Source organism: Podarcis pityusensis, assembly GCF_964106645.2.
Source record: "Podarcis pityusensis genome assembly, chromosome: 15".
NCBI classification, from domain to species: domain Eukaryota; kingdom Metazoa; phylum Chordata; class Lepidosauria; order Squamata; family Lacertidae; genus Podarcis; species Podarcis pityusensis.
In genome coordinates, this window is record NC_138040.1 from 35,828,297 (window position 1) to 35,852,131 (window position 23,835).

At 44.8% G+C, this 23,835-nt stretch overlaps 1 protein-coding gene across 1 annotated transcript in view; it reads right to left on the reverse strand.

Moving 5' to 3' along the window:
- Positions 1-1,953: 1,953 nt before the first annotated feature.
- Positions 1,954-23,835, reverse strand: part of ERLIN2 (ER lipid raft associated 2) — a 32,970-nt gene continuing 11,088 nt past the window's right edge. Inside the window, exons 2-12 of the mRNA XM_080982593.1 lie at positions 22,604-22,725; positions 20,549-20,630; positions 19,715-19,761; positions 17,202-17,263; positions 16,115-16,240; positions 15,667-15,740; positions 15,044-15,102; positions 14,054-14,145; positions 13,420-13,509; positions 8,412-8,491; positions 1,954-7,578 (exon numbers count right to left, since the gene is read on the reverse strand). Of these exons, the coding sequence (XP_080838719.1) occupies positions 7,390-7,578; positions 8,412-8,491; positions 13,420-13,509; positions 14,054-14,145; positions 15,044-15,102; positions 15,667-15,740; positions 16,115-16,240; positions 17,202-17,263; positions 19,715-19,761; positions 20,549-20,630; positions 22,604-22,710 (1,008 nt within the window). The 5' untranslated portion in view covers positions 22,711-22,725 and the 3' untranslated portion in view covers positions 1,954-7,389. The remainder of the gene's footprint in view (positions 7,579-8,411; positions 8,492-13,419; positions 13,510-14,053; positions 14,146-15,043; positions 15,103-15,666; positions 15,741-16,114; positions 16,241-17,201; positions 17,264-19,714; positions 19,762-20,548; positions 20,631-22,603; positions 22,726-23,835) is intronic.

Sequence of the window (23,835 nt, forward strand, 5' to 3'; positions counted from 1 at the left end):
CCTGCGGGCTGGGCTCGGCCCTCGGCCATTTTGGAGAGGTCGGGGACCCGCAGCTCAGGGCGGCCGAGGGAAAAGTCGCTGCGGGGGAAGGGAAGCGGAGGGGATTCTTTTCTCCCAGAGCGCATGCGCGGGAGGCGCCGCTGGCGCAGTGATCGCAGCAGCGAATGCTTCCCAAGAGGAGGGGGTGTTTTTCGAGCAGGAATTCCAGAGGCGTCATGGATCAGTCCAGAACAGAACTCCAAAGGAAGGAATCTTTGGGATTCGTTACCTGCAGCGCCGTGCACGCACTGGCAGCTGTTTCTGAACCCCCTCACAGGGCTGTTGTGAAGATCTGCATCGCACCAGCTAGTAGGAATACCACTGTCCAGGGATGAAACCCTCCCACCAGGATACTCCATTCCATCCCCTCTCCATTATTCTTTTCATCAATCCTCATCAGGATACTCCATTCCATCCCCTCTTCATTCTTCTTCTCATGAAACCCCACCAGGATACTCCATTCCACCCCCTCGCCATTATTCTTTTCATGAATCCTCACCAGGATACTCCATTCCATCCCCTCTCCATTATTCTTTTCATGAATCCTCACCAGGATACTCTATTCCATCCCCTCTCCATTATTCTTTTCATGAATCCTCACCAGGATACTCCATTCCATCCCCTCTCCATTATTCTTTTCATCAGTCCTCACCAGGATACTCCATTCCATCCCCTCTCCATTATTCTTTTCATGAAACCTCACCAGGATACTCCATTCCAACACCCTCTCCATTTCCCCTCAGTTGGCACTCCTCGTTCCATTGCTAATGAGCTGGCTCCAACCTCAAGGGGTTGTCTTTGGGTATTTGTGTGTGTGTCAGTGGCAGATTTATAGGTATGCACAATATGCAGAGATTTAGGGTCCTATGTGGCCCAAAGGAGGACCCGGTCCAAGAAGAAGATACAAGTGATCCCAGTTAATACCACCTCCTAGTAATTGTAATATACGATTACGAGAACCTTCTAACTTTTGAAAAGTCAGAGAGAGATTGCCCTCTATAGAAACCTATACAGGCTCATGGCTGGTCTTGGACAGCAGGACTGGTAAGAAGAAGACCAGCAGCCAATTGGAAACCGCAGAAGCCACACTGGACGTTTGGCTTCTGAAAATCATTTGAAAACCGGAACACTCACTTCTGGTTTTCAATCGTTCAGGAGCTGAAACGTACGCGTTCCAAGGCATTTGGCAACCAAGGTAACACTGACAATTGGGAAACACTGGCCTGCGAGTGTTCCAGTTGGAGAACAGCCTTTACCAAAGGTGTCATGGACTTTGAAGACACTCGAGCTCAGGAAGAAAGGGGGAAGGCGATTGGAAGAAGCAAAGATCACCAATGTCAAAACAATGATTCTTCAACATCAACTTCGTTGGACTGGTCATGTTGTGTGGGTGCCAGATTATCATCTTCCAAAGCAACTACTCTATTCCAAACTTAGAAATGGAAAGCCTAATGTTGGTGGTCAACAAAAGAGGTTTAAAGATTCTCCCAAGGCAAATCTAAAAAAAAATGTAGTATAAACACCAACAATTGGGAAACACTGGCCTGTGAGAGCTCCAATTAGAGAACAGCCTTTACCAAATGTGTCATGGACTTTGAAGGCGCTCGAACTCAGGACAAAAGGGAGAAACGTGCTAAGAGGAAGGCGCGCTTGGCAAACCCTCACTGTGATCAACTCCTGCCCGGAAACCAATGTCCCCACTGTGGAAGGACGTGTGGATCCAGAATTGGCCTCCACAATCACTTACGGACTTAATGTTAAGACCGTGTTCATGGAAGATATGGGGGGAAATGCCTAGCTCCTAAGTTATGCAAATATTTCGATATCCCTTATATAAATAATTCAAACCTCAGCAGAATGCGCACTGATCCCCCTCCACACACAACGGATCTGCCCATTCCATTGACACTAATCTTAAAAGTGAAGAACATTTTATTCATTACAATATTGAAACATACAGGCTGGTTTTAATCTGATACACAATTGCTGTTGAAAACATTCCAAGAGAGTCAGAAAAGACAGCAGCATATTTGAACGGATGATGGCCAAGACAGTGATATTCACCATTTCACCCTCATTAAGAAAATCTGTTTTAAGAATTCACATCCTCTTTGCAAAGCTTGCACACAGGAAAAAGGAGGAAAATATATTCAGTGTTACTTTGTTCAATGCACATACAAAAAGGAATTATAAAAAAGTTATTTCCTAAGAGCCCAAAGAGCATTTCAGAAAAGGCATCTATCTCATTTTAACGAAGCAGCGATCACACTTAAAACAACAACAAAAATTGTTAAATTGCATTTCCAGTACCTAACAGGTTGGAAAGAATTTAATTGTTTTATCAGGAGAAATCTACACCTTAATTCTTTATTCACATTAATATTTGCTGCTCTTTATTGAATAGTGGTTTTAAGTTTTCTTTAGAGAACTTCTCTCTCTATATAAAAAGAATCAAAAGATTTAGTTATTCTAATCAATCTTTTTACATCAGAGTCATATAAAAGAAGTCATATAATACACTTTGGCTTTGCTGGAATTTAGTTTTTGCTAGTTAAAAAAAGCTTGTGTAAGAAAATATCCCCCACCCTTTCAGCAGGACCAAAAATAAAAAAAATCAGGAACTGCATCCCACAAGACTAATATAAACATTTTCCTACTTAATTTTTTACATTCTTTTACATGCATAATACTATCTGCAAAGTGTGATAGTACGAAAGCCAGGGGGGAAATTGTGTCTTTTTCTATTCCAGCATCTGACACAATACTAGACAGGAATTTTACTGCAAGGATGATGTGAAAAGAGCTACATACACACTTCAGTGTCTACCTATTCCACTTTAGCACGTTTGAAACCACCCTTTAGTAACTTCCTGATGAAACTGACATGTAACATCAGGTAGATTCTAGCATATTCACATCATAGACAAATAGCCACTCAAGTTCAGCAATAAAGTAACCAATCCAAAAGCAAGACTGGAGCAGATGTTTAAGCTTAACTCATTCTGGATTTTGGATGCTCAGTACTCTGATGCAAAAGGAAAATAGATAGGTTTGACATTATCAGCTCAGGTGTGTGCCACAAAAACAATTCCTAGCTTCAGCTCGGAGGCTAGATGATGCATTTTGCCTGGCTGGTGGATCACGCTGGGGTGCAGGGAGAAAAAAGAGAAGGCAGCAAAGCAAATCATTAGACAGAAATAGGTTTATTTATTAGCAAAGGTCCCCCTTTCTTCTCTCTCGTACCTTCTACCAAATTTCATTGTGAAAGTTTGTCTTCCGCCATCCATGTTTAATATTTAAAAAACACGGATGAATCACAGATACATTAACAACACACACACCCCTATATCAAGGCTGCTTCACGTATTAAGAAGTTAATCAGTACCTCCTGATGCTCAGGTTAAGGGTGAGAAAGAAACGTGCTTTGAGGGAAAGGGAATCAAGACATACATTGCAAGTTCCTATGACAATCAGACTCAACTTCCTGTTTCTCATGTTACAAGAGGCATGGACGGACAAATATCAAGTTATTTATTAAGGTGTCCAGTGGTTGGTAAAATCACCTTATGGACATTAAAAGACGCTACAATTTTCAAATCACTGCTGTAATTTTCAGTGATTCCAACAGAACAGCCCTCCTGCCCCAAGCTAGCAGCATGAACTCAAGATAATGTAGTTTTCAATCCCCAATGCTGTTCCTTAGTATGTAGTCCTCTAATGGACATGTGGGGCTTGCTAAACAGAACACCACAATCTTTCAAGAATTTGCTTAAGAAATACTTGCATATCACATAGGTCAGCTTCTCCCTTAGCGCCTGCAATGCTTGACACAAACCCACTAAAGTTCAAAACGGCTGGGTAACGATGGCCAAAGTTTCACAGACATGGTCAATGTTTGCCTGGAATGTACCACTTGAGACTGCAGGTGAGGGATCACATGCTTGCTCCTCCATTAAACTTTAAACCTGCACTTAGAAGAATAGCATGTCAAGGAAAAGAATGTCAACTTCACATCCCCCTAGACATGCTAGGTGGGCACGGAAGGATTTGTTTTACCACGGGACAGAGTACAGTACAGCTTTTTCTGTTTTCAAAGTTAGGTGTTGAATATACATCACCATCAGAAAGGTTTGTAATGTTACACTAAAAGAGGTTCCCAAGGACTGTACCTTTCATCTTGAGTGGACCACACACACACCTTGGGAGCATCAATAATCTGGATCTCCTTTCACTCCAAGAGGAACTGGGGGTGGGGGGAGCTCTATTTTGCACGTGGAAGATGCATACAAGAAAGTAGTGGGGTGAGGAAAGCCAAGGAGACCTGTGGTTTGTAATGTGGGAACCATCAGAAAGAAATCTAAGGCACATCTGGCTAAGTGTCTGGGACTCTCTAAGCCCATTTGGGGACTGCAGACTCACAACTTATTGTTCCCATTTTACAAAAATGCAGTTTCGGGATGCTGTCCTACTTGCATATTGAAAGGACAAGTTAAGAAAGCAAAAGGGAGAAGTAGCCTGTGGTTGCTGTTCACTTCTAAAGTCATCTTGCAAGAGCACAGCACACCACAGTATAGTCTATCAGACTGTCCAAACCACCCTTTTAGACAGACCTATGGCAAGCATCCCATTAAGCCAGGAATTGTGACAACCAGACTAATTTTAAAAAGTGCATTCACATCAGCCCTACTCCCAGAAATCTGTAACACCTCATTCAAAAATTATTCCAGGGCATTTGCAGAATCAGAACTAGAGAGATAGCAAGAAGCAAAGCAGAAAGCTTTTGTGGTTGTCCCTTGCTATGCATAACAAAACAAGTTTTGAAGCAGAAGCTGGATAATTGTGATGTCCCGCCCAACTATGGGGCAGATATAGAGGAGAACTTAGCAAGATGATGCCTTAGCAAGATGATGTAGCTGTTGCTCTGTACTAACCTGGTATGGAAGAATGGGACTATGGTTGGAAGCAAAAATAGAGGAGCGATAAGTACTTTGGAGACCGGAGCTTAGTGTTTCTTTGCATCTCAGCCCCATTTATGAAAGAGGCCATGCCATGTTTAAAACACAGAGCTGCAAGCTATAAGACACAATGAGTATTTTGAAAGCCAGGAACCTGTCGACAAGGGTGCCACTGGACAAGCCTGATAACAAACCAACAACTCCAAAATCCACTTATCTGTCATGTCAAAGAGAAGTTTCACACACTGCAAGAATGAAGGCCTTGACTACACAGCCAATTTTGCGTGTAACTAATCAAGGTTATGTAATAGGCTTCCAGGTCTTCTTACTCTGACTATACCCATTGACATTGTATTGAGGGCTGATAATAAGGAGCTGTGTCCAACTAACACCTACTCAAGAGAACACCCATTAAAATCGCCTAAGTTAGCTATCTCTGTTATGGTAATTTCAGTGGGCCCACTATGAGTAGAAATAGCACTGGATAGAATCCAAGGTCTACAAGGTGCATATGCTTAATATGATCTCTGGAAAATAGACAACACAACAACGGGATACTAGATGTTGACCTCTGGCCACACTGTCTGGGGCTGATGGTAACTGGGAATTCAACAGTTCTGGAGGGTCAGAGTTTCCCCATTACAGACCTCATACTGAACACACTTATAGCACAGTCTAACGTAAGATAGCAGTTATCAGGGAAACAAAGCAAAGCCCACCTCTAAATTAAAGCCTGCCAGCTGCTTTGGAACAAACCATTTCTAGAACAAACACTAATGGGAGTAATCTAGAGGAAGTGGTCTGACATTTACAGTCTAACCAAGGGCATCATCTGAAGACGAGTTTACTGCTAATGGAAGAACTTGGATGCAAGTACGTAAGTTGAAGGCAGCTCACACGGCTGTCCCCAGGACAAAAATCCACAACTGCATTGATGCCAATTCAAAAATAATTTCCCCAAAGCATCACTCAAAGGATCACTTCAAAAAGCAACCCTGCAAGAGCTAAAAATGAGGTCAGAACAAGTACAAAGTAATGCTATTCACCGCTGGAAACCTTTGCTATGAGCAAGCATGGGGTGGATATCCACCAGATGCCTTCCTCTAGGAAGACACTGAAATATTTGTACTAGCACAGTTGCACCCATGAAGCTGAGGGAAACAGAGAATCTGACTGCTGGTTTACAATCTAGAACACAGGTGTGCAACTAGAGATTTGCCAAGCTGAAACACAAGGCATGTACGGTGGCCTGCTAGGGTCTTAGTAAATTAGTTGGAACTTGGTGTGTGTGTGTAAAACATCTAGCAGGCCATGATTACATGGCTGGTGAGCTTGGCTTGATGGATGACCAGTTTTGCATGCATGGTCTAGAAAGAGGGATGCAAGCCAAGGTCAATTTGCGAATGCAGGGTGACCATCTGGCTGACCAATGCTCTCTCGTGCAGAAGTAACATTCCTGGAAAAGGTAACTTATTCCCCTGCGAGCGCTGCACTTAGACAGACCATTACTGTGGGGGCAAAGCCTGCATTCCACCCAACACTGGTCCTGTGATTGTCCCTATCAGCACATCAGGAGAGGATGGTGGACTGTGGGGTTCAGACGTACTGTATGGATGCATCCTGAAATAAGCACCATTTGGACACCCCTTTAGTGTGCTGATATTTAATGCTCCACAACACAAGCAAAAATCTAGAATTTGTAGTGTCTCTGTGTGTTTTAATTCAAAACATAGCACCTTTATTTGAGGGTGGAATGGGGTCAACATATATGCTACAGGTAAAATCCAACGGTTGGACAGCATGCTCATGAATCCTAATAATCCAGGAAGGACATGTAGTTGGTATCTAGCTGGTGTGCATATTATCAAATTTGGGCTACATCAAGCACTCAAAGACCAGTAAGAAAGGAGAGAAAGAGAGAGAGAGAGAGAGACAGAAAGAAACTCCTTCCGATTGCTGAATTTGCTGGGTAAGAAGCTTATCACCCACCTGTTGGACTTGACTTGTAACATGTGCACAACTGCCAGAGGAAAGAACAGTTTCTAGCAAGAAAAGGCTCCCCTTCTTCAACTGCAATGAAACTGATTGGCTGCAGAGTCCATCAGGAAAATGCTGCAGCCTCTTAGGGTGATTCAGTGTTGCTTTCTCTATCCACACGAGCATAAACATGACAGTGAATCTGACTGCTGAGAAGTAAGTCAGGAAGCTGTCCCATTGTGTGCTTTCAACAAACCAGCCTGCCTCCCCCCCAACACCTTTAATTTAAAAAAGCACAGCTTTGCCTGGCTCTTCTCCGACATCCCAGAAGAGAGAAAGAAATCACACTGAGGAGAGGCGCTAGGCGTCAGTTCCATTCATTCAAAGATCAGGTTGCCCCGTTGGCCAGACTCAAGATTCACAAACCCTCCCCTGCTCCTAGCCAGTTTTCATCTCTCTGCTCCTCTGTGGGTCCTTCTGAAGACTTTGTGGGAGTCCCAGCGTGGTCCATGAACATGTTTGGAATATCTTTGCCAAAGTAGATCTTGCTGTTGGTGGCAATTGCTTTGTACTTCATGAGCTGCAAGTATTCTGGAGTCAGTTTTAGCTGCAAGAAGAGAAAGTGCATCAAGAGCCCAGGGTTAGAGAGATCCTTTAAAATTCAAGAGCATCAAAAGAGCCCTGCTGGATCAGGCCAATAGCCCATCTAGTCCAGCATCCTGTTCTCACAAACCAGATGCCCCAGTGGGACAAGCGGAACCTAAGCGCCAAAAACACTCTCCCCCTCCTGCAGTTTCCAACAACTGATATTCAGAAGCATACTGCCTCCGACAGTGGAGGTGAACTTGGGAGACCTAGGTTCTGCCTATGGATCAAATTATCTCCAAGGTGGCTGACGACAGATTGGAAACAATGCAAAAATGATACAAAAAAGGAAATGTGTGCGCCTCGATGGTCGGGCCGCTAAGTGAGATACAGGGAGGGCATGACATTTTAGAGCAGCGATGAGGAGGCTATGGCCTCCAGGAAGCTGCTAGATTTCAGCCAGGATGGTCAATGGTCAGGGATGATGGGCGTTGTGGTCAAACAGCATCTGGAGGACCTCAGGTTCCCCATCTCTGTGTTAAAGCACTTCAGTCTTTACTTAGCTCAGTTGCAATCTGGGTAAGAACTAGGCCCAAGAGACCACAAACCCATGTCAAATCATAATCACACAGCCTTTGCATCTACAGAAGCAGTAGCCAATATGGGGATGTCTTTGGGATGTTATTAGAGTAAGCTCCCAACATCCCTGATCACTGGCAGTGCTAGCTGGGATTGATTGCAGCTATAGTCCAAAGCACCATGACAGCACCATGTTTGTTTCCCTGCAGGAGTATGAGCCATGGGGAACCTGCAACCCCAAGCTGAGGATGCCAGCTGTGTGGAAGAACAGCTAACCTTGTTGGCTTCTGCCATCTTCAAAGCAGTATAACATTCAGCATCTGCCCTCGCCTTCTCTCTAGCAAGGAATGCAGCATCTGCAGAAAGAGGAAGGGGAGATTTAGAAGTATAGGGAAGCTGTACAAGTCCCTGGAAAGCCCCTTACTTACCCATTTCCAACTTCAAAACACAGCACAAGTTTTCATGGTTGTAATCAATGCTTTGCCAAAGTCCAAACTCCGCCCCCTGCAGCCCCAGCACAATTTTGGATTGAACCAGAGCAGAAATGGGGAAATGACTGGGATCCTAGGATATTAGAAGGGAACACGAAAGGAAGGAAGCAGAGCACAGAATTTCACTTGCGCCCATTCAGATTGTTATTGCTGGTGAGTCAGACTGTTTTAATACAGGGATGAGGAAGCTGGTGCCCTCCAGGGGGTGTTGGGCTACAACTCCCACCAGCCCCAGCCAGCATGGCCAAAGGTCAGGAGAAATGGAAGTTAAAGAGCCCAACAACACCTGGAAGGCCACAGGTTCCCCATCCCTTATTAGTACCGACTGATGAAAATTAACACTTCTCTCTGCAAAACATGGAGGCTAGGATTTGTCTGGTAGAAACAGGCAAGAAGAACTGGCACACAATAGAGTTCAGAGAATTCCATGCAGGCAAGTGAGAGGAACAGAGAAGGAGGGATGGAGAGCTCCAATATAGAGATGTAACTGACTGCTACAGAAGAGGCAGTTATCCTCTGCCAGACCACAATAGGCTAGTATTTTTTGGGGGGTGGGCAGGCTAGCAATTTTTGTGGGCTTATTTACAAGTGGTGTTGTTGTTGTTTTAACAATTTATATACCACTTAATTGCCGTGGTCTTTAAGTGGTGCACAAGCAACTCCATACTATGAAAACAAAAAAGACACAACTGAGATACAGTGGTGCCTCGCAAGACGAAATTACCGTATTTTTTGGTCTATAAGACTCACTTTTTCCCTCCTAAAAAGTAAGGGGAAATGTGTGTGCGTCTTATGGAGCGAATGCAGGCTGCACAGCTATCCCAGAAGCCAGAACAGCGAAAGGGATTGCTGCTTTCACTGCGCAGCGATCCCTCTTGCTGTTCTGGCTTCTGAGATTCAGAATATTTTTTTTCTTGTTTTCCTCCTCCAAAAACTAGGTGCGTCTTGTGGTCTGGTGCGTCTTATAGAGTGAAAAATACGGTAATTCGTTCCGCGAGTTTTGTCGTCTTGCGATTTTTTTCTTCTTGCGAAGCACGGTGTCGGGAAAGTTTTGGAAAAGCTTCAAAAATCACCAAAGTCTTTAAAAACCTCAAAAAAGGCTACCACACCGCGTTCTATGAGCTGCTCCTCGAAGTCAAGTCGCAACTGTATTAATGGTGTTAAGAAAAAGGAAACAAACTTGCAAGACGTTTCCGTCTTGCGAAGCAAGCCCATAGCGAAAATCGTCTTGCGAAGCAGCTCAAAAAACAAAAAACCCTTTCGTCTAGCGAGTTTTTTGTCTTGCGAGGCATTCGTCTTGCGAGGTACCACTGTACTTTAGATCAGCCTCCTCTAACTTGGTGCATTCAAGATCATTCAGCCCCACTCAGTGAAGTTAAATGAAAACTACACAAGCTATGAGTAACCACCCCCTGTTTCCCAGAGTGTTGAGTGGCATTTTACCAGCTCTGCCCTTTCCAATCTATGGCGCCCTCCATTTCCTTCCCGCTCCCTCCTTTGTGATTTTCAGGAAGAAACAAACCAAAGAAGTTTCAACCTGCTCCATGAAATTCTAGAGACCCAGCCACAAACTCCGGCAGTTGATCAGCGAGGTGTAAAACCTTGTTCGGAAAACTCTTAAGCGCAGAAAGCCCACGATTTTAAAAGCAACTCTTGCAAAACTGCTTTTTAAAAAACATAAAAGATAAAAAGTGTGTGTGTGGGGGGGGGGGAAGCCTGTCACTTTTCCCCTGGAGTCTGTGATCGTGTTGTTTCAAAACACATCAATCCATTAGCTGGTCATTTCTGCTCACATACCAAGAGGGCAGCTGCAACCAACTCCAACAGCTGAGAGTGCCTGAGATTCAAAGAGCACACAGCAATCAACTTGTCAGAGCAGCTGGAACGGCTTGGGACAAAGCCAAACATTCTCTGCCGAGGGTTCGGCTGGGCCTCCCGACTCCTAGGGGGCTGCATCGAGGGCCTGGCACCTGGCAACGTGCCTTGATGAGAAAGAAAACCACCAGCGCTCTGCTGGGGACTGCCTAATGAGAGACTGCTGATCTGTAAACCACTAATTGGCTCCTCAGCGAGATGCTGCAAAGCTTGAGAGGGCCTTTAATGAACCTAACAGGATTGAGGGACATGCTGCTCAGAGGCAGCCGGCACAGCCTTTCCCAGGTCCAGGAATCTGCCCGACAATAGGAATGACAGAGAGGAGGGGAAATCCTTCCACATCACATGCCTGCAGTTGTAATCAACTGGCAGCAGCTCTTTGGCTGAGGGCATGGGCTGTAGCTCAGTGGCAAATGGTCCCAGGTTGAATCCCTGGCTTTGGGCTGGGAAAGTCCCCTGTCTGAAACTCTGGGGAGCGCCGTTTGTGAAAATACAAGGCCAGAACAGACTGTTGGTCTGACTCAGCACAGGGCAGCTTCATGCGCTCCAAGAACCGAACTGTGGCATGCATAGCACATGCTCTGCTACAGTGCATCAGTTCTATGTGCAGAGGACAAAGGTATCCAGGGCTGACATGTTGAACTGTGGAAGGAGAGTTGCAAATTCTACAGAAACACAAACAAACACAAATACCAGGGGAGCTGAAACATTTGGCAGATTTCTTCTGGCTTACAGAATCCTGGCTGAGGAAACTAAACAACCTCATGTGCAAAGAAACACATGGCTGGAAACAGGGAAGTGTGGAGGTATGCAATCAGTGGAGGCAGAACGGGGATTAAAATCAATTCACTCGATGGTGCTGCTCCAAAGATGTTTCTCAACAACAAGGACTATTTCAGGTGTGGGGAACTTTGGGCCCTCCAGATGTTGCTGAGCTGCAACTCTCATCCTCCCTGGCCTTTGGCCATGCTGGGGCTGATGGGAGCTGCTGTTCAGAAACATCGGGGGGGGGGGATGTTCCCCACATGTGTGGACTACTTGAATCAGCTGCAACCTGGCGACATAAAACACTGAACGACTTGGGACCCAGGTACATAATGGACTGCCATCTTCAGAACTGGACTATTCAGCTCTACAGACCTGCCAGAGATGCCCCACTTGTTGTTCCAGCTTCTGCTCAGCAGCTGGCAACATGAGAGAGGGCACTTTCAGTTGTGGCTACTCGATTATGGAGTTCCCTCCCAAAGGGCATTTGGCTGTCCTCTATAAATAGGAACAAGGTAAGATGCTTTCTATAAGGACGCGGGTGGCGCTGTGGGTAAAACCTCAGCGCCTAGGGCTTGCCGATCGCATGGTCGGCGGTTCGAATCCCCGCGGCGGGGTGAGCTCCCGTCTTTCGGTCCCAGCTCCTGCCCACCTAGCAGTTCGAAAGCACCCTTAAGTGCAAGTACAGTGGTGCCTCGCAAGACGAAATTAATTCGTTCCGCGAGTTTTTTCGTCTAGCGAATTTTTCATCTTGCGAATCACGAATTCCCATAGGAATGCATTGAAAATCAATTAATGCGTTCCTATGGTCAAAAAAAGTCCAAACAAAGCCAAATTTGGTACAACAACCTCCCCAACTGTTGCAAACCCCTCCCCAACTGTTCCCCCAGCCACCCAGCACACAGAAATTCAAATCCAGAATTTTTTTTAAAAAACAGCAGAGTGGCCCAATGGTCACAGAAAATCATAAAAAATGCAGAAAAAAGACACACAAGCTTCCAGATTCTTGCAAACCCCTCCCCAACACCAAGTCCTTGAATTCCAAACACCCCAACCCAAAATCCAAAAACCCCCAAAAAAGTTTTAGAAGCTTAACTTGGCTGCAAAAGAAGTTTTGGAAAAGCTTCAAAAATCACCAAAGTCTTTAAAAACCTCAAAAAAGGCTACTTTGTACACTGCGTTCTATGAGTTGCTCCTTGAAGTCAAGTCGCAACTGTATTAATGGTGTTAAGAAAAAGGAAACAAACTTGCAAGACGTTTTCGTCTTGCGAAGCAAGCCCATAGGGAAATTCGTCTTGCGAAGCAGCTCAAAAACGGAAAACCCTTTCGTCTAGCGAGTTTTCCGTCTTGCGAGGCATTCGTCTTGCGGGGCACCACTGTAGATAAATAGGTACCACTTTATAGCGGGAAGGTAAACGGTGTTTCCATGTGCTGCGCTGGTGCTGGCTCCCCAGAGCGGCTTCGTCACGCTGGCCACGTGACCCGGAAGTGTCTCCGGACAGCGCTGGCCCCCGGCCTCTTAAGTGAGATGGGCGCACAACCCTAGAGTCGGACACGACTGGCCCGTATGGGGAGGGGTACCTTTACCTTACCTAAGATGCTTTCTATTTGCCCAGGCCTTTGGAATGTGACTTTTTAATGGTTTTGCTACTGTCACGTCTACTATTGATGTTTATATTTTGTTTTACCATCTGGCTTGGATGTGAGGTTTTAGCAAATGGTTACTGCTGTTCACAGCTTTGTATGCAATATTGCATTGTCAACTGCTCTATGCTCCCATTGGGAGGAAGGGCAGGATAAGAGAATGGCAAAATAAATAACCCACATACTTCTAGTCCCTGCCTGTCTTTTGTCAAGTATCCTGTGGTCCTTCTTCTCCCTACCTTGTGCCCTCTAGAGGTTTCAAACTGCAATGCCCACCAATCCTAGCCAACATAGTCAATGCAGGTATGACTGGAGCTGATGTTAAAAAATGTGGAGGGCACTAGGTTGGGGAAGGCTGATGTTCTTAGATGCAAAGTGGCCAACTTCATCTTTATTGGACCTTAAAATATTCATCTGCGAAAAAGGAGGGATCCACCAGGCCCATACCTAAGCCTATTTGTGCTCTGACATCCTTGGTCAGATGGAAAATCTTTTCCATAGCTGCTTACCTTCAATCTCAGAGATTCGCTTCTCAGTTTCTTTTTCCATCACCTTCTGCCCGTATGTTATTTCAGCCACCTGGGCTATTTTTTCTGCCTCTGTATTAGGAAAGATAGACCAATGATTATGGGAACCAACTCCGATGGTCAACGTAGCTAATTAGTTCCTGGAACAGCAAGACACCTGGCAAGCTCAACTCATCTACTTCAAAACACTGACTTGCCCCTCCTGCCATCCCTGCAGAAACAACAAGGTAGCAAAAACCTTCTCTTCTCTTTTGGAATATGCTTCCCTCTTTGATTAAGACTAGCTCGTGGCACATTGCCACTTGTCCATGAACAACTGTGATTATCTCACCAATAGGACAGTTTTCTTAATCCAAACTCTCTCACTTTTTGCCTTGATAAGATGTGTGCAGGCCTGGTCTAGGAACCAAGAGGGGCAGCAATCAAGAATCTCCTTGTGCACAAATTAGATGCTGCGCACACAATTTATTTAGCAAAGCCTTTTGTCATCACCTCATCTCCCACCAACCTCTTGATGAATCGGCTACGCCTGCCTCACATCCCCATAGGGATGAAGTCTCTTCCTATGTGCTATGCAACTCCATGTGCTGTTCTCTAAATAAATATCCACACAAACCAATAAGAGCCTTCTTGCGTTCCGTCTCAGCTTCCTTCTCCACCACCTTCTGCTTCTGAGCTGCAATCAACAGCTTTGTCTTCTCGCTCTCCCTAGAGGGACCAAGACGGGCGAATAAGTAAAACACTGGCAGAAACAGCAGATGCTCCTGGAAGCAGCCTGATTAGAACTGGAGTGGGGAACCTCAGGCCTCCCTATCTGGCCATGCTTTGCAACCTCTTTGTCTGTTTTTGCCCAGCTGGAATGTGTCCTTGAACTCTGATAATGCCTTTTGCTAGCCTGGATGGATGCTAGAGAGGTGTACATGAGCATGTGCAGAAATTAGCCTACTATACTGAGACATGCATTGTTCTGCCCACTTCTGCCTATGGCCCTGCCTGCCCACCTGTTGGATGCAGAGGAATGGTGGGAGGGAAGAAGGCTCAGAGCCTGGGGAGCGCTGGTGAGACAACGATGAGTGGTCCAGAGAGAGAAGACTCTGTAGCTGAAGAATGCCCTGACAATAAGCATGCAATACTGAACTATCTTGGCTATGAGAGGCGAACAACTGCTTATCCACAAGGGCAGCCACACAATGTACAAAAAGTTAACAGTGTGTGTCCCGCAGGAGCAGACTGGAAACCTTTCCAGTGCAGCATCCTGCTTCCCACATGGGTGAAAAATATGCTCCTGGGAAGCTCACAAGCAGGACATGAACGTGGTAGCCATCTTCTGTTGATCTTACTGGGCACAGAAGTAGCATACAGTCATCATGACTTGTACTGACTTATCCTACAGAAATTGGTTCAATCCTCTTTTAAAACTATGTGAGTTGGTGGCCACCATCACACCAGGTTACAACGAACTGCATAGGTTACCAGGTGCAGTGCCTGGGTTTGCATTTGGCCATGGTTTGTTTAACCAAAACATGGTTTGCTTGAGTATGAGAACCTAGCCCTAACCTACACATCATCACAACTGAAAGGGAAGGAGAGAATACCTGCTACTTACATGAGTTCGTAATTCCTCCGAATTGTCTCTGGGATGTTTGGCTTTGTGACTCGGACTGCCTGGAGAAATAAAAAGGGAGGATGATGAGGGAAGGAGGCTGCTGAGCAGCATGTGCTCAACTCAGTCAATAGCGACCTTATCATATATCCATCTGGAGCACGAGATGCTGCCTAATCAAGGAAAGACTCTCCATGTTACAACTCAATACAATCTGCAATGGGAGGAAGCAGTCTCCACTCTCATTCTGTTAGCGTGCAACTGATGCCGTCTAAAGTAGCGCAGGAGAGTCTAGCAATGAGTTGGCAGAAGAGTCCCCAGCTTGGATCCACCAAAATTGGGGTGGCCCTTCTATTTGGGTGGCTGCTGTATGGCACCAAATTCTTTGCACAGACTTCTAAAAGATTCAAATTATCTGCTGCCCATCCAGGCTCTGCTAACAAAAAGCCAGCACAAAAAGAAAAATTTATTCCGCTCTTCTGCTTGCTTGATGTTAAGATCTATCCAGGAGCATCAGCAAGTTTGATGAGCAAAGTGGGACAATGCTAAGTCTAGCTTGCAGCTCTTCAATCCCCTGTCTGGTACTGGACCAGAACTCCACCCCCACCCCTAATATTCTTGGTTACCTGTATGATGAGTCCTGGTGCCATGGATGTCAGGTCTTGCTGGAGAGCCAGTTTCAGGTTTTCATCAATCTGATCTGGTAAGATAATGAACCAAATAATTAGACAATTTTAAAGGATAATTGAGTGTGGTGTGTGAATTAGTCATGTTGGACAGAGTACCACATGCCTCTGAAGTGGAGCAGCTTTTCATTCATGGAATTATAGAAGTGGAAGGGATAACTAGGATCATCTAGTCCAATCCCCTGCAATGCAGGAATCTTTTGCCCAACGTGGGGCTGCAACACATGACCCTGAGAATAAGAATCTCATGCTCTACAGACTGAGCTAACTCCATTCACTTGGACACGCACAGCCTAGAACGCATTAAAAAAAACCAACCCTTAAAAAGATGCTAACAAGTGGGTCACATCAGTGGTACCACCTCCATTTTAGTGATCAAGGCACTCACCAAATAATTCAATGTAAACTTCCTGGAGAGTGTGGACACTGCAGAACTGGTTGAGCTCATGGTGGATCTTGTTGAAGATGAGAGCCTTGTCATAATCTGCAGTGAAGTTCTTCACTATGTCATATACTGGTGAGAAGAGAAAAGGGTGCTGTTAGCTCAGATCAGCCCTCATGCTTAACAACAGTAGCAGGTTGCAACACCAGGAGGCAGCACCCTGTAGTCTCTGTTTAATACTGGGGATGGGCACTATTGACTGTGAGTAGACCTGGAGGCATTTCAGGCCAGGCAATGGAGACTGCAGGTCTGATGACTCCCAATATGACCCAAGCAGAGCCAATCTCACTCCAGTTCTTCCTACAAAGCTTATGGGTCTGCTGCACTTTATCAGGGCTCAAATACACTATGCCTCACCGGGATTGGTGAGAAACAAAATATATTCTGGCCCTCTAGGAAGGCCCTGACTCCCCAGACAAGAGGGAAGCCTGCTAGGCCTCATCCATTGGACAAATATGGAGCAGCTCAAGGGACAAGGACACTCTGCTCTTTGGGGAAGGGCTCAGTAGTAAAACATTACATGCATAAGGCGCCATCTTCGGTCAGCAGCATCTCCAGATAGTGGTGGGAATTGTCTTGCCTGAAACCCTGGAGGACCCCTGCCTGCCAGTGTAGACAATACTGTGCTAAATGGACCAAAGCGCTGGACCCAGCATAAGGCAGCTACTTATGTTCCTTGCTGTCTGCTGCGTTGGTATTGCAGAACTGAAGGGAAGGAGGCTCTGGCCCCATCTATCTGTCAGAGGAGTAAGAGTTGCTGCTGTGTGGTGCATGCCTGCAATATGTGTGCAAGAGAGTATGTTCAAAATTTGTTGGTTTTTTTGTGGTTATCATTACCTGTTTGTTGCAAGCCGCCTTGAAACTCATTTGATTGAAAAGTGGGGTGTAAATCTTCAAAGTAAATAAAACTATATTACTACTGGAACGGGTGTGAACATTCTGTGTGGCAAATCCAGCCCCCAAACTCTTGCACACTCCTCCACGCCACAGCCCGGAAAAGGAAGCACAAGTAAGATGAGCTAAATAAACTCACCGGCACTTTGGATTAGGAAGTTCACAACCTCAATTCGGTCAAAATAGATCATCACTCCTCCACTGCAGAAAGAAAGTGCGAAGAGAGGTGAGTGTTTTGACAACACACCCTAGGGATGAAGACAGAATGTATCGAAGACTAGAATGTACCCAGTGCCTAACCAACAAACTGTAAAAAAAAGAGCAAAATCGAAAGAGGGAGGATTTCTTATCTAGTTCTAGCATGTATGCAGGACCTATGGCAGCGTTTCTCAAACTTGGGGCCCCAACTGTTGTTGGACTGCAGCTCCCATCATCCCTGACCACTGGTCCTGCTAGCTAGGGATGCTGGGAGTTGTAGTCGAACAACAGCTGGGGACCCCAGTTTGAGAAACACTGATCTATGGGATAAAGAATTGTATAGATGTGGGAAGCTGTCCTGTGAGAGGCCCAGCAGGCTCCATCTCTGCTGGCTTCCACTGCCCAGAGACGTTATTACTACTCATGGCAGCTCTATGCAACCTCTTGCTTCAGAGGCAGCATGCCTCTAAATACCAGCTGGTGGAGAGCAAAAACAGAGCGAGTCATTGCTTTCATGCACTGCTTGTGGGTTTCCCACTGGCATTTGGTTCATCACTGTAGCAGGAAACAGGATTCTGAACTAGATGGGAAAACTGGCTTGATCTGGAGAACGTCAAAAGAGCCCATCTAATTCTTTTCTTGCCATGACCAATCAGATGTCTATGGGAAGCCCAGAAGCAGGGCTTAAGTATGCACTTTTGATACTCAGTTTTGATACCCAGCAAGTGGTATTCAGTGGATTTAGAACATGGTCACCATGACTAGTAGCCGTTGATAGCATCCGCCTCCCCAAATTTGTCTCATCCTCTTTTAAATCCATCCAAGTTGGCGACCAACCTTGAGGGTGCAAATTCCATAGGCTAACTACACGCTGTGTGAAATTGTGGTTAAAGGTTTATTGCTTATTTTAAAGTGAATTGTTAGCTATTTAAGGGGTCAAGTCCTTTTGTGGCAACGCAGAGCATGAACAAAGAATACAAAAAATGTAACTGCATGAGTGATTGCTCTTTAAGCACACACCCAGCATTTTCCCCCAAGACGTCATCCCTGACCTGGCTGTGTTGGTTGGGGCGGGAGGGTACCATGTTGTCTGGCCCTGGTGTAATGAGTTGCCCATGCTTTAGGTCACTTGAGTTCCTCCCAACAGACTATGACAATAAAAAGATAATTGTGTAGATCTATGGTTAAATTTATAGCCAAACTATTTGTTTGAGCCATCTGAGTATTCAGCTTTGAGACTAAAAAAATCCTCTCAGTAATGGGTTACTTCAGTTTTCAGAACAGAATTCACTGACTTTCATTTGTTTCTGCAAGCACGGTTTCTGCTTTGCAGGCTGTTCCAACTAATTCAGGCCACCACCCTAGTAGCATTCACCCCAAATGCTATAGAGGGAAAGTTTTGAAGAAGTGAAGGATAAAATGCCATCTAGTGGCAGGTACAGAGAGCTTCACAGCTTCTTCTGAGAAGTAAAACTCAATAAGGACATCCCATTCAGAAGGAAAAAAACTAATTTGCATGGAAAACATGGCGCCATCAGGCACTTAATTGCCTAGAGAGGTCATACAATCACATTTCTTAAAGGATTTTCTGTAATGCATTGCACAAGCATCCTTAAAAGAGGTTTTAAGTGCAGGCAAACCAACATGGGTTGAATCCTGCTAAGTCACTGCGTGAGCGGAAACAACTTCCACAACTGCTTCCTGCAAATCTGGTCTAGGGGTTTCCCAACCTTCTGGAGCAGTTTTGGGGAAGTTCCATTTTTCTCAGAGAAGTCCTTCCGCTCCCAAGAACTTAGTTGAATACAACCCTATACTTCAGAAATTGCACTGTACATACAGAGAATTTGCTATCTGCTGTGGGATACCAAAAATCTGAGCTTCCTTTTGAAAAACCAAAGCAACTCCCCATAACCTATGTTTCTAGCCCTTATGAATGCAAACAGAAGGTTAAAGGCATCTGGGGAAGAAAGGGGTGAGTAGGCTGTCCAAACAGGAGCCTGCACAGCTATTTGTACTTCCCTCACGTCTACGGCAATGACAATATAAGCAAACAAGGCCAATTAATGAATGTGCATCTATTTACCCAAACCACATGATTCGGCTTTTCTCAACATGGAAAGCTCGACTTCTGATGTGCGATATCTTGTTTCAGAGGTTTGGACTGTCCGTTTCTACTTTTTGATTCTAAACACTCAGCTAAGCCTGCTTTAAGAGCACACTTCGCCCAGCCTACATAGAGGTGTCATATACATTTCAGGATACAGCAATAATAAGGCAATTTGGGGCAAGGTGCTTCCATTTACTGTCTCAGCAGAGCCGCTTTTCAGTGCCACTGCACAGAGGCACCACAGAAGTCAAAGAAGGTCCAAAACGGCATATATAGGAAGCAGCCTCAACCTGTGAGCTTGAGAAGGACATAAAGGCACCAAATTCAATTCTGGGGCTACAACTCACCTTGTGCCACATGGAACATTTTTTACTTCATCTGTTTGCAATGTTGTCTAGAGAGAGGGAGAAAGAAAGCAAAAGGATTTGTAATGAACTGGATCGCTTACAATGGCGTACGACCACATTCCCACCGGGGCAACATTCAGGAGAAATAAAGGTAAAAAAAAGGGGAAAGGTAAAGGACCCGTGGATGGTTAAGTCCACTCAAAGGCGACTATGGGGTTGTGGTCTCATCTCGCTCTCAGGCCGAGGGAGCCGGTGTTTGTCCACAGACAGCCTTCTGGGTCATGTGGCCAGCATGACTAAACCGCTTCTGGCGCAACAGAATATTGTGACAGAAACCAGAGCGGTACCTATTTATCTACTTGGGCTGGTGTGATTTCGAACTGCTAGGTTGGCAGAGGCTGGGACAGAGCAATGGGAGCTCCCATTTCCTGCTTGGCTTTCTTGTTTCCTGCTTGGCAGGGGGTTGGACTCGATGGCCCTTGTGGTCTCTTCCAACTCTATGATTCTATGATTCTATGATCCCTCTATCATGGGGATTAGAACTACCAATCTTTTGATTGGCAAGCCCAAGAGGCTCAGTGGTTTAGACCCCAGCGCCACCTGTGTCCCTTCATTCAGGAAATATATGCCAGTGATGACCAGAGTAACAAGGTTGATTTTACACAGCAGGCTACATTCCAATAACAATAACAATTTATGACACTTTTCCAGGCTCAGAATTTGAACTTGCCATTAGGAAAAAAGACTAATACAGCATCCCAGACTACTTGGGTGCAACTAATAAGAACTCTATGTGCCACATTCCTGTAAGGAGATCATAAAAATGAAAAGTACCTGTACTGATTTATAGGAGGTTATGAAAGGGAGCATTAGGTGGAAGCCAGGGCCACTGGTGGATGTCAGCAGGGCTCCTCCCCTGTTAAAAACAAAGAGAGAAATGTGTGCATTTATATCAGGCAGTGCTGGGATCCTTGGTGCAGAATAATGGGAGTTTTAGAACAGGCCTAGCAGGGGTCTTAGTTTGGCCTGAGGCAGTTTCCCCTAAAACATGTTCTCTTTCTGCACATGTGATGTCAGGTGTGTGGCAGGTGAAAATGCATCTGAGAAAAAAAAAAGATTTGGGAGCCTGAAGGGTGCATCCAATTGTTCGCTGGCAAGTGGAGATCGCTGATCGGTGCCGACTGCAAGTGCCTTTGAGGCTGCCCATTCACAGGTGCAGCTGGGATTTGTTTCAGAGGGGAAATGTCCATTTACAGGCATGGTTTGAATCCAAACTGCACCTGCAAATGGACAAAGCAGGACTCACTGTCACCGCCAATGAGCACCAAGAACAGTCAGTGGGAACATATCGTAAACATCTTCACAGGGTTCATTTCCAAGCATGATTCAAAGTGCTGGTGAGTCCTTTGAAAGCCCTAGGTGGAGCACCTAACTCCACATTGGCCTGCCTTTACAGCGAGATTGCCACTTCAGGTCCCTCTGGATGCTCCTGGCTAGAGGTGAGTTGTGGCACCTTGCATAAGGAAGACTCTTCTTAAGAGGTTTTCCTGGCACTGACTATGCCACAGGCTTTATTCTCTTACTGTTAATATCATCTACTCTTTTAATTATTATGCTTGTTGTACATTTTCTTGTTCTGTTTAACTGATGCAAGCTGCCCTGAGAATATTTATGCTGAAAGGCAGCATTCAAGTTTTTTAAAAAATAATTAATGATGCTGCAAGACAGCCTCCTCCATTGGAGTGAATTGGAGAATTGGTTGACTGTCACATCCTAGAGTCTTGGCAACTTGAGTTCAAAATGAACTTTACCGTACAACATACACATTCTCAGAATCTGAGGATTCACAGGATTGTATCCAACGTTAGCCATACTTGTGAGCAGACACACTGAAATTAATGGGCATGACTCACTTAGGCCGATTAATTTCAATGAGTATACACAGAGTAGAACTTATTTTGGTACACTCAGTACATCCAGATATAGAGATTTTATTGCTGGGGGGGAAAGTTGGTGCTTACTCACAAAAAGGGGAAGTATAGTAGTTTATCAGTACAGACAAAAACTGGCAGAAGCAGACATAGAATAAACAGAGACAGATCTGCAGTCATAGCACTCTTTGCTCTTAAGAGAAATACGCAGGCTTGAACACTGCCACCGCCACCTCTCCTGCACACGGTTCCTCTTTCAAAATCATTTCTTGCTCAAGAGACATTTTTTGTGTTTGCCTCTCTTCCTGAATGTGATATTCACTGGGCTGCTGCATATATGGGGCTACTTTAGTTTATAATTCTTTAACTTCCCGTACTAGGCTGAATGTGTATTACCGTTGGTTCTTGGTTTTTTAATCATTTCTATTTTATTATGCTTCTTTTTATTTGATAATGTGCATTTGTATGTGTTGGAAGCTACCTTGGGAGGGCTTGACACTTCCTGGCAAGCAGCCTGCATATATTCTAAAGGGAATAAAAATTAATAACCTATAGTCCGTAATGATTAAATTGGCAGGGTATGGTCAGTGCTTACCTAAGAGAAACCATTGTTTGAAGTGGGTTTCCAGTTCTGTTTTGCAGGGCAAGAACTAGGAACAAGGAATAAAGGCAGTTGCCTTATATAGTACAAGTTATACCACATCAGACCATTGCCCATCTAGCTTAGTATTGTCTACACTGACTGGCAGTGACTCTTCCTAGGAGCCATTTGATTCATTCACCATGGCAATAGTGCTAAACAGGAAACAAATCGAAGCTGCATGGAAGAGGGAACTATTTTGAGTGTTTAAGGGCTTCCCCCACTTCCTGATCCTAGAAACCATAATCTGGAGAGCGGTATAAACTGACATACACACATCTGCAGAAAGTGGAGCTCCCTCTAAGTGCCTGCACGTACCTGTAATAAACACCAATGTGCCCTTCTTCGATCTTGTGTATTGCAGAAAAAAGAGCAGCTGCCACCAGGCTGGCAGCTAGAGCTGCTATGGCACCCAGCTGAGTCATCCCTGAGAGTATAATCTAGACAAGAAGGAGAACGGCAGGGAAGGAAAGAAAAGAAAAGAACAATGAGTCCTGCAATACTTTAGAGCTCTGTGTGGAAACTAGGCCCATTATTCTGAACCTCTGGGGACAGGATGTCCTGCCTTAGAGCGTTGTATATTAAGCAGTTAAGAATGCCCTTTGCTTGATCAGATCAAGGTCCACTTTGTCCTATCCTCCTTCCCTGCCCAAATGCCGTATCGCAAGCTCCCAAACAGAGCACAAAGGAACAGGCTAATATCTCCTGTTTGTCCCAAAGCTCTCAATTCTTTTCTATGCCCTGGAACACTGAGATTCTGTTTCATCCACCACAGCTGATGGTCCTTTGTTGTCCTATCCTCCAGGACTGTCTTGCTTGCCTAATTTGTCTTTTGATTCCCTGCTTCAAATTCCATCTCCTGAGAATCTCGGATGTGTTTTTTTTGTGTGTGTGTTTTTTTAAGACAAGTGTCTACTTCTCACAATGTGTGGGCAGAACCTAATGAAACTGCACAAGCTGGAAACAGGACTTCCTTTTTTTTTTTATAATGATATTTATTAAAGTTTCAAAAAATACGTGAAAATACAGAATAAAGAAAAAAGTATAAGATTTTAAGATATAACAAAAACGTAGAAAATAAGGAAAAACATACAAAATAAAACAGTTAAAAGCACAATAATTTTCCATAACCTATCTTCCTTGCTCTTATTTCCCCGGACCTCCTCATACCTCCCTTCTTTGTATTCCAGTTCAGTTTGTTGGTTCAGCAAATCCTTACCATTAATCTTTTACCCAATTGTTAACCTTTTTTTTTCATGTCTCTTAAAAGCATTACAGCTAAAAACCTCTTAGTTTCTATCCGACATCCTTCTAGCATTCCTTAATTTTGCAATATCTCTGTAAATAGTCTTTAAATTTCTTCCAGTCTTCCTTCACCGACTCTTCTCCCTGGTCTCGGATTCTGCCAGTCATTTCCGCCAATTCCATGTAGTCAATCACCTTCATCTGCCATTCTTCCAAAGTGGGTAGATCTTGTGTCTTCCAATACTTTGCGATAAGTATTCTTGTTGCTGTTGTAGCATACATGAAAAAGGTTCTGTCCTTCTTTG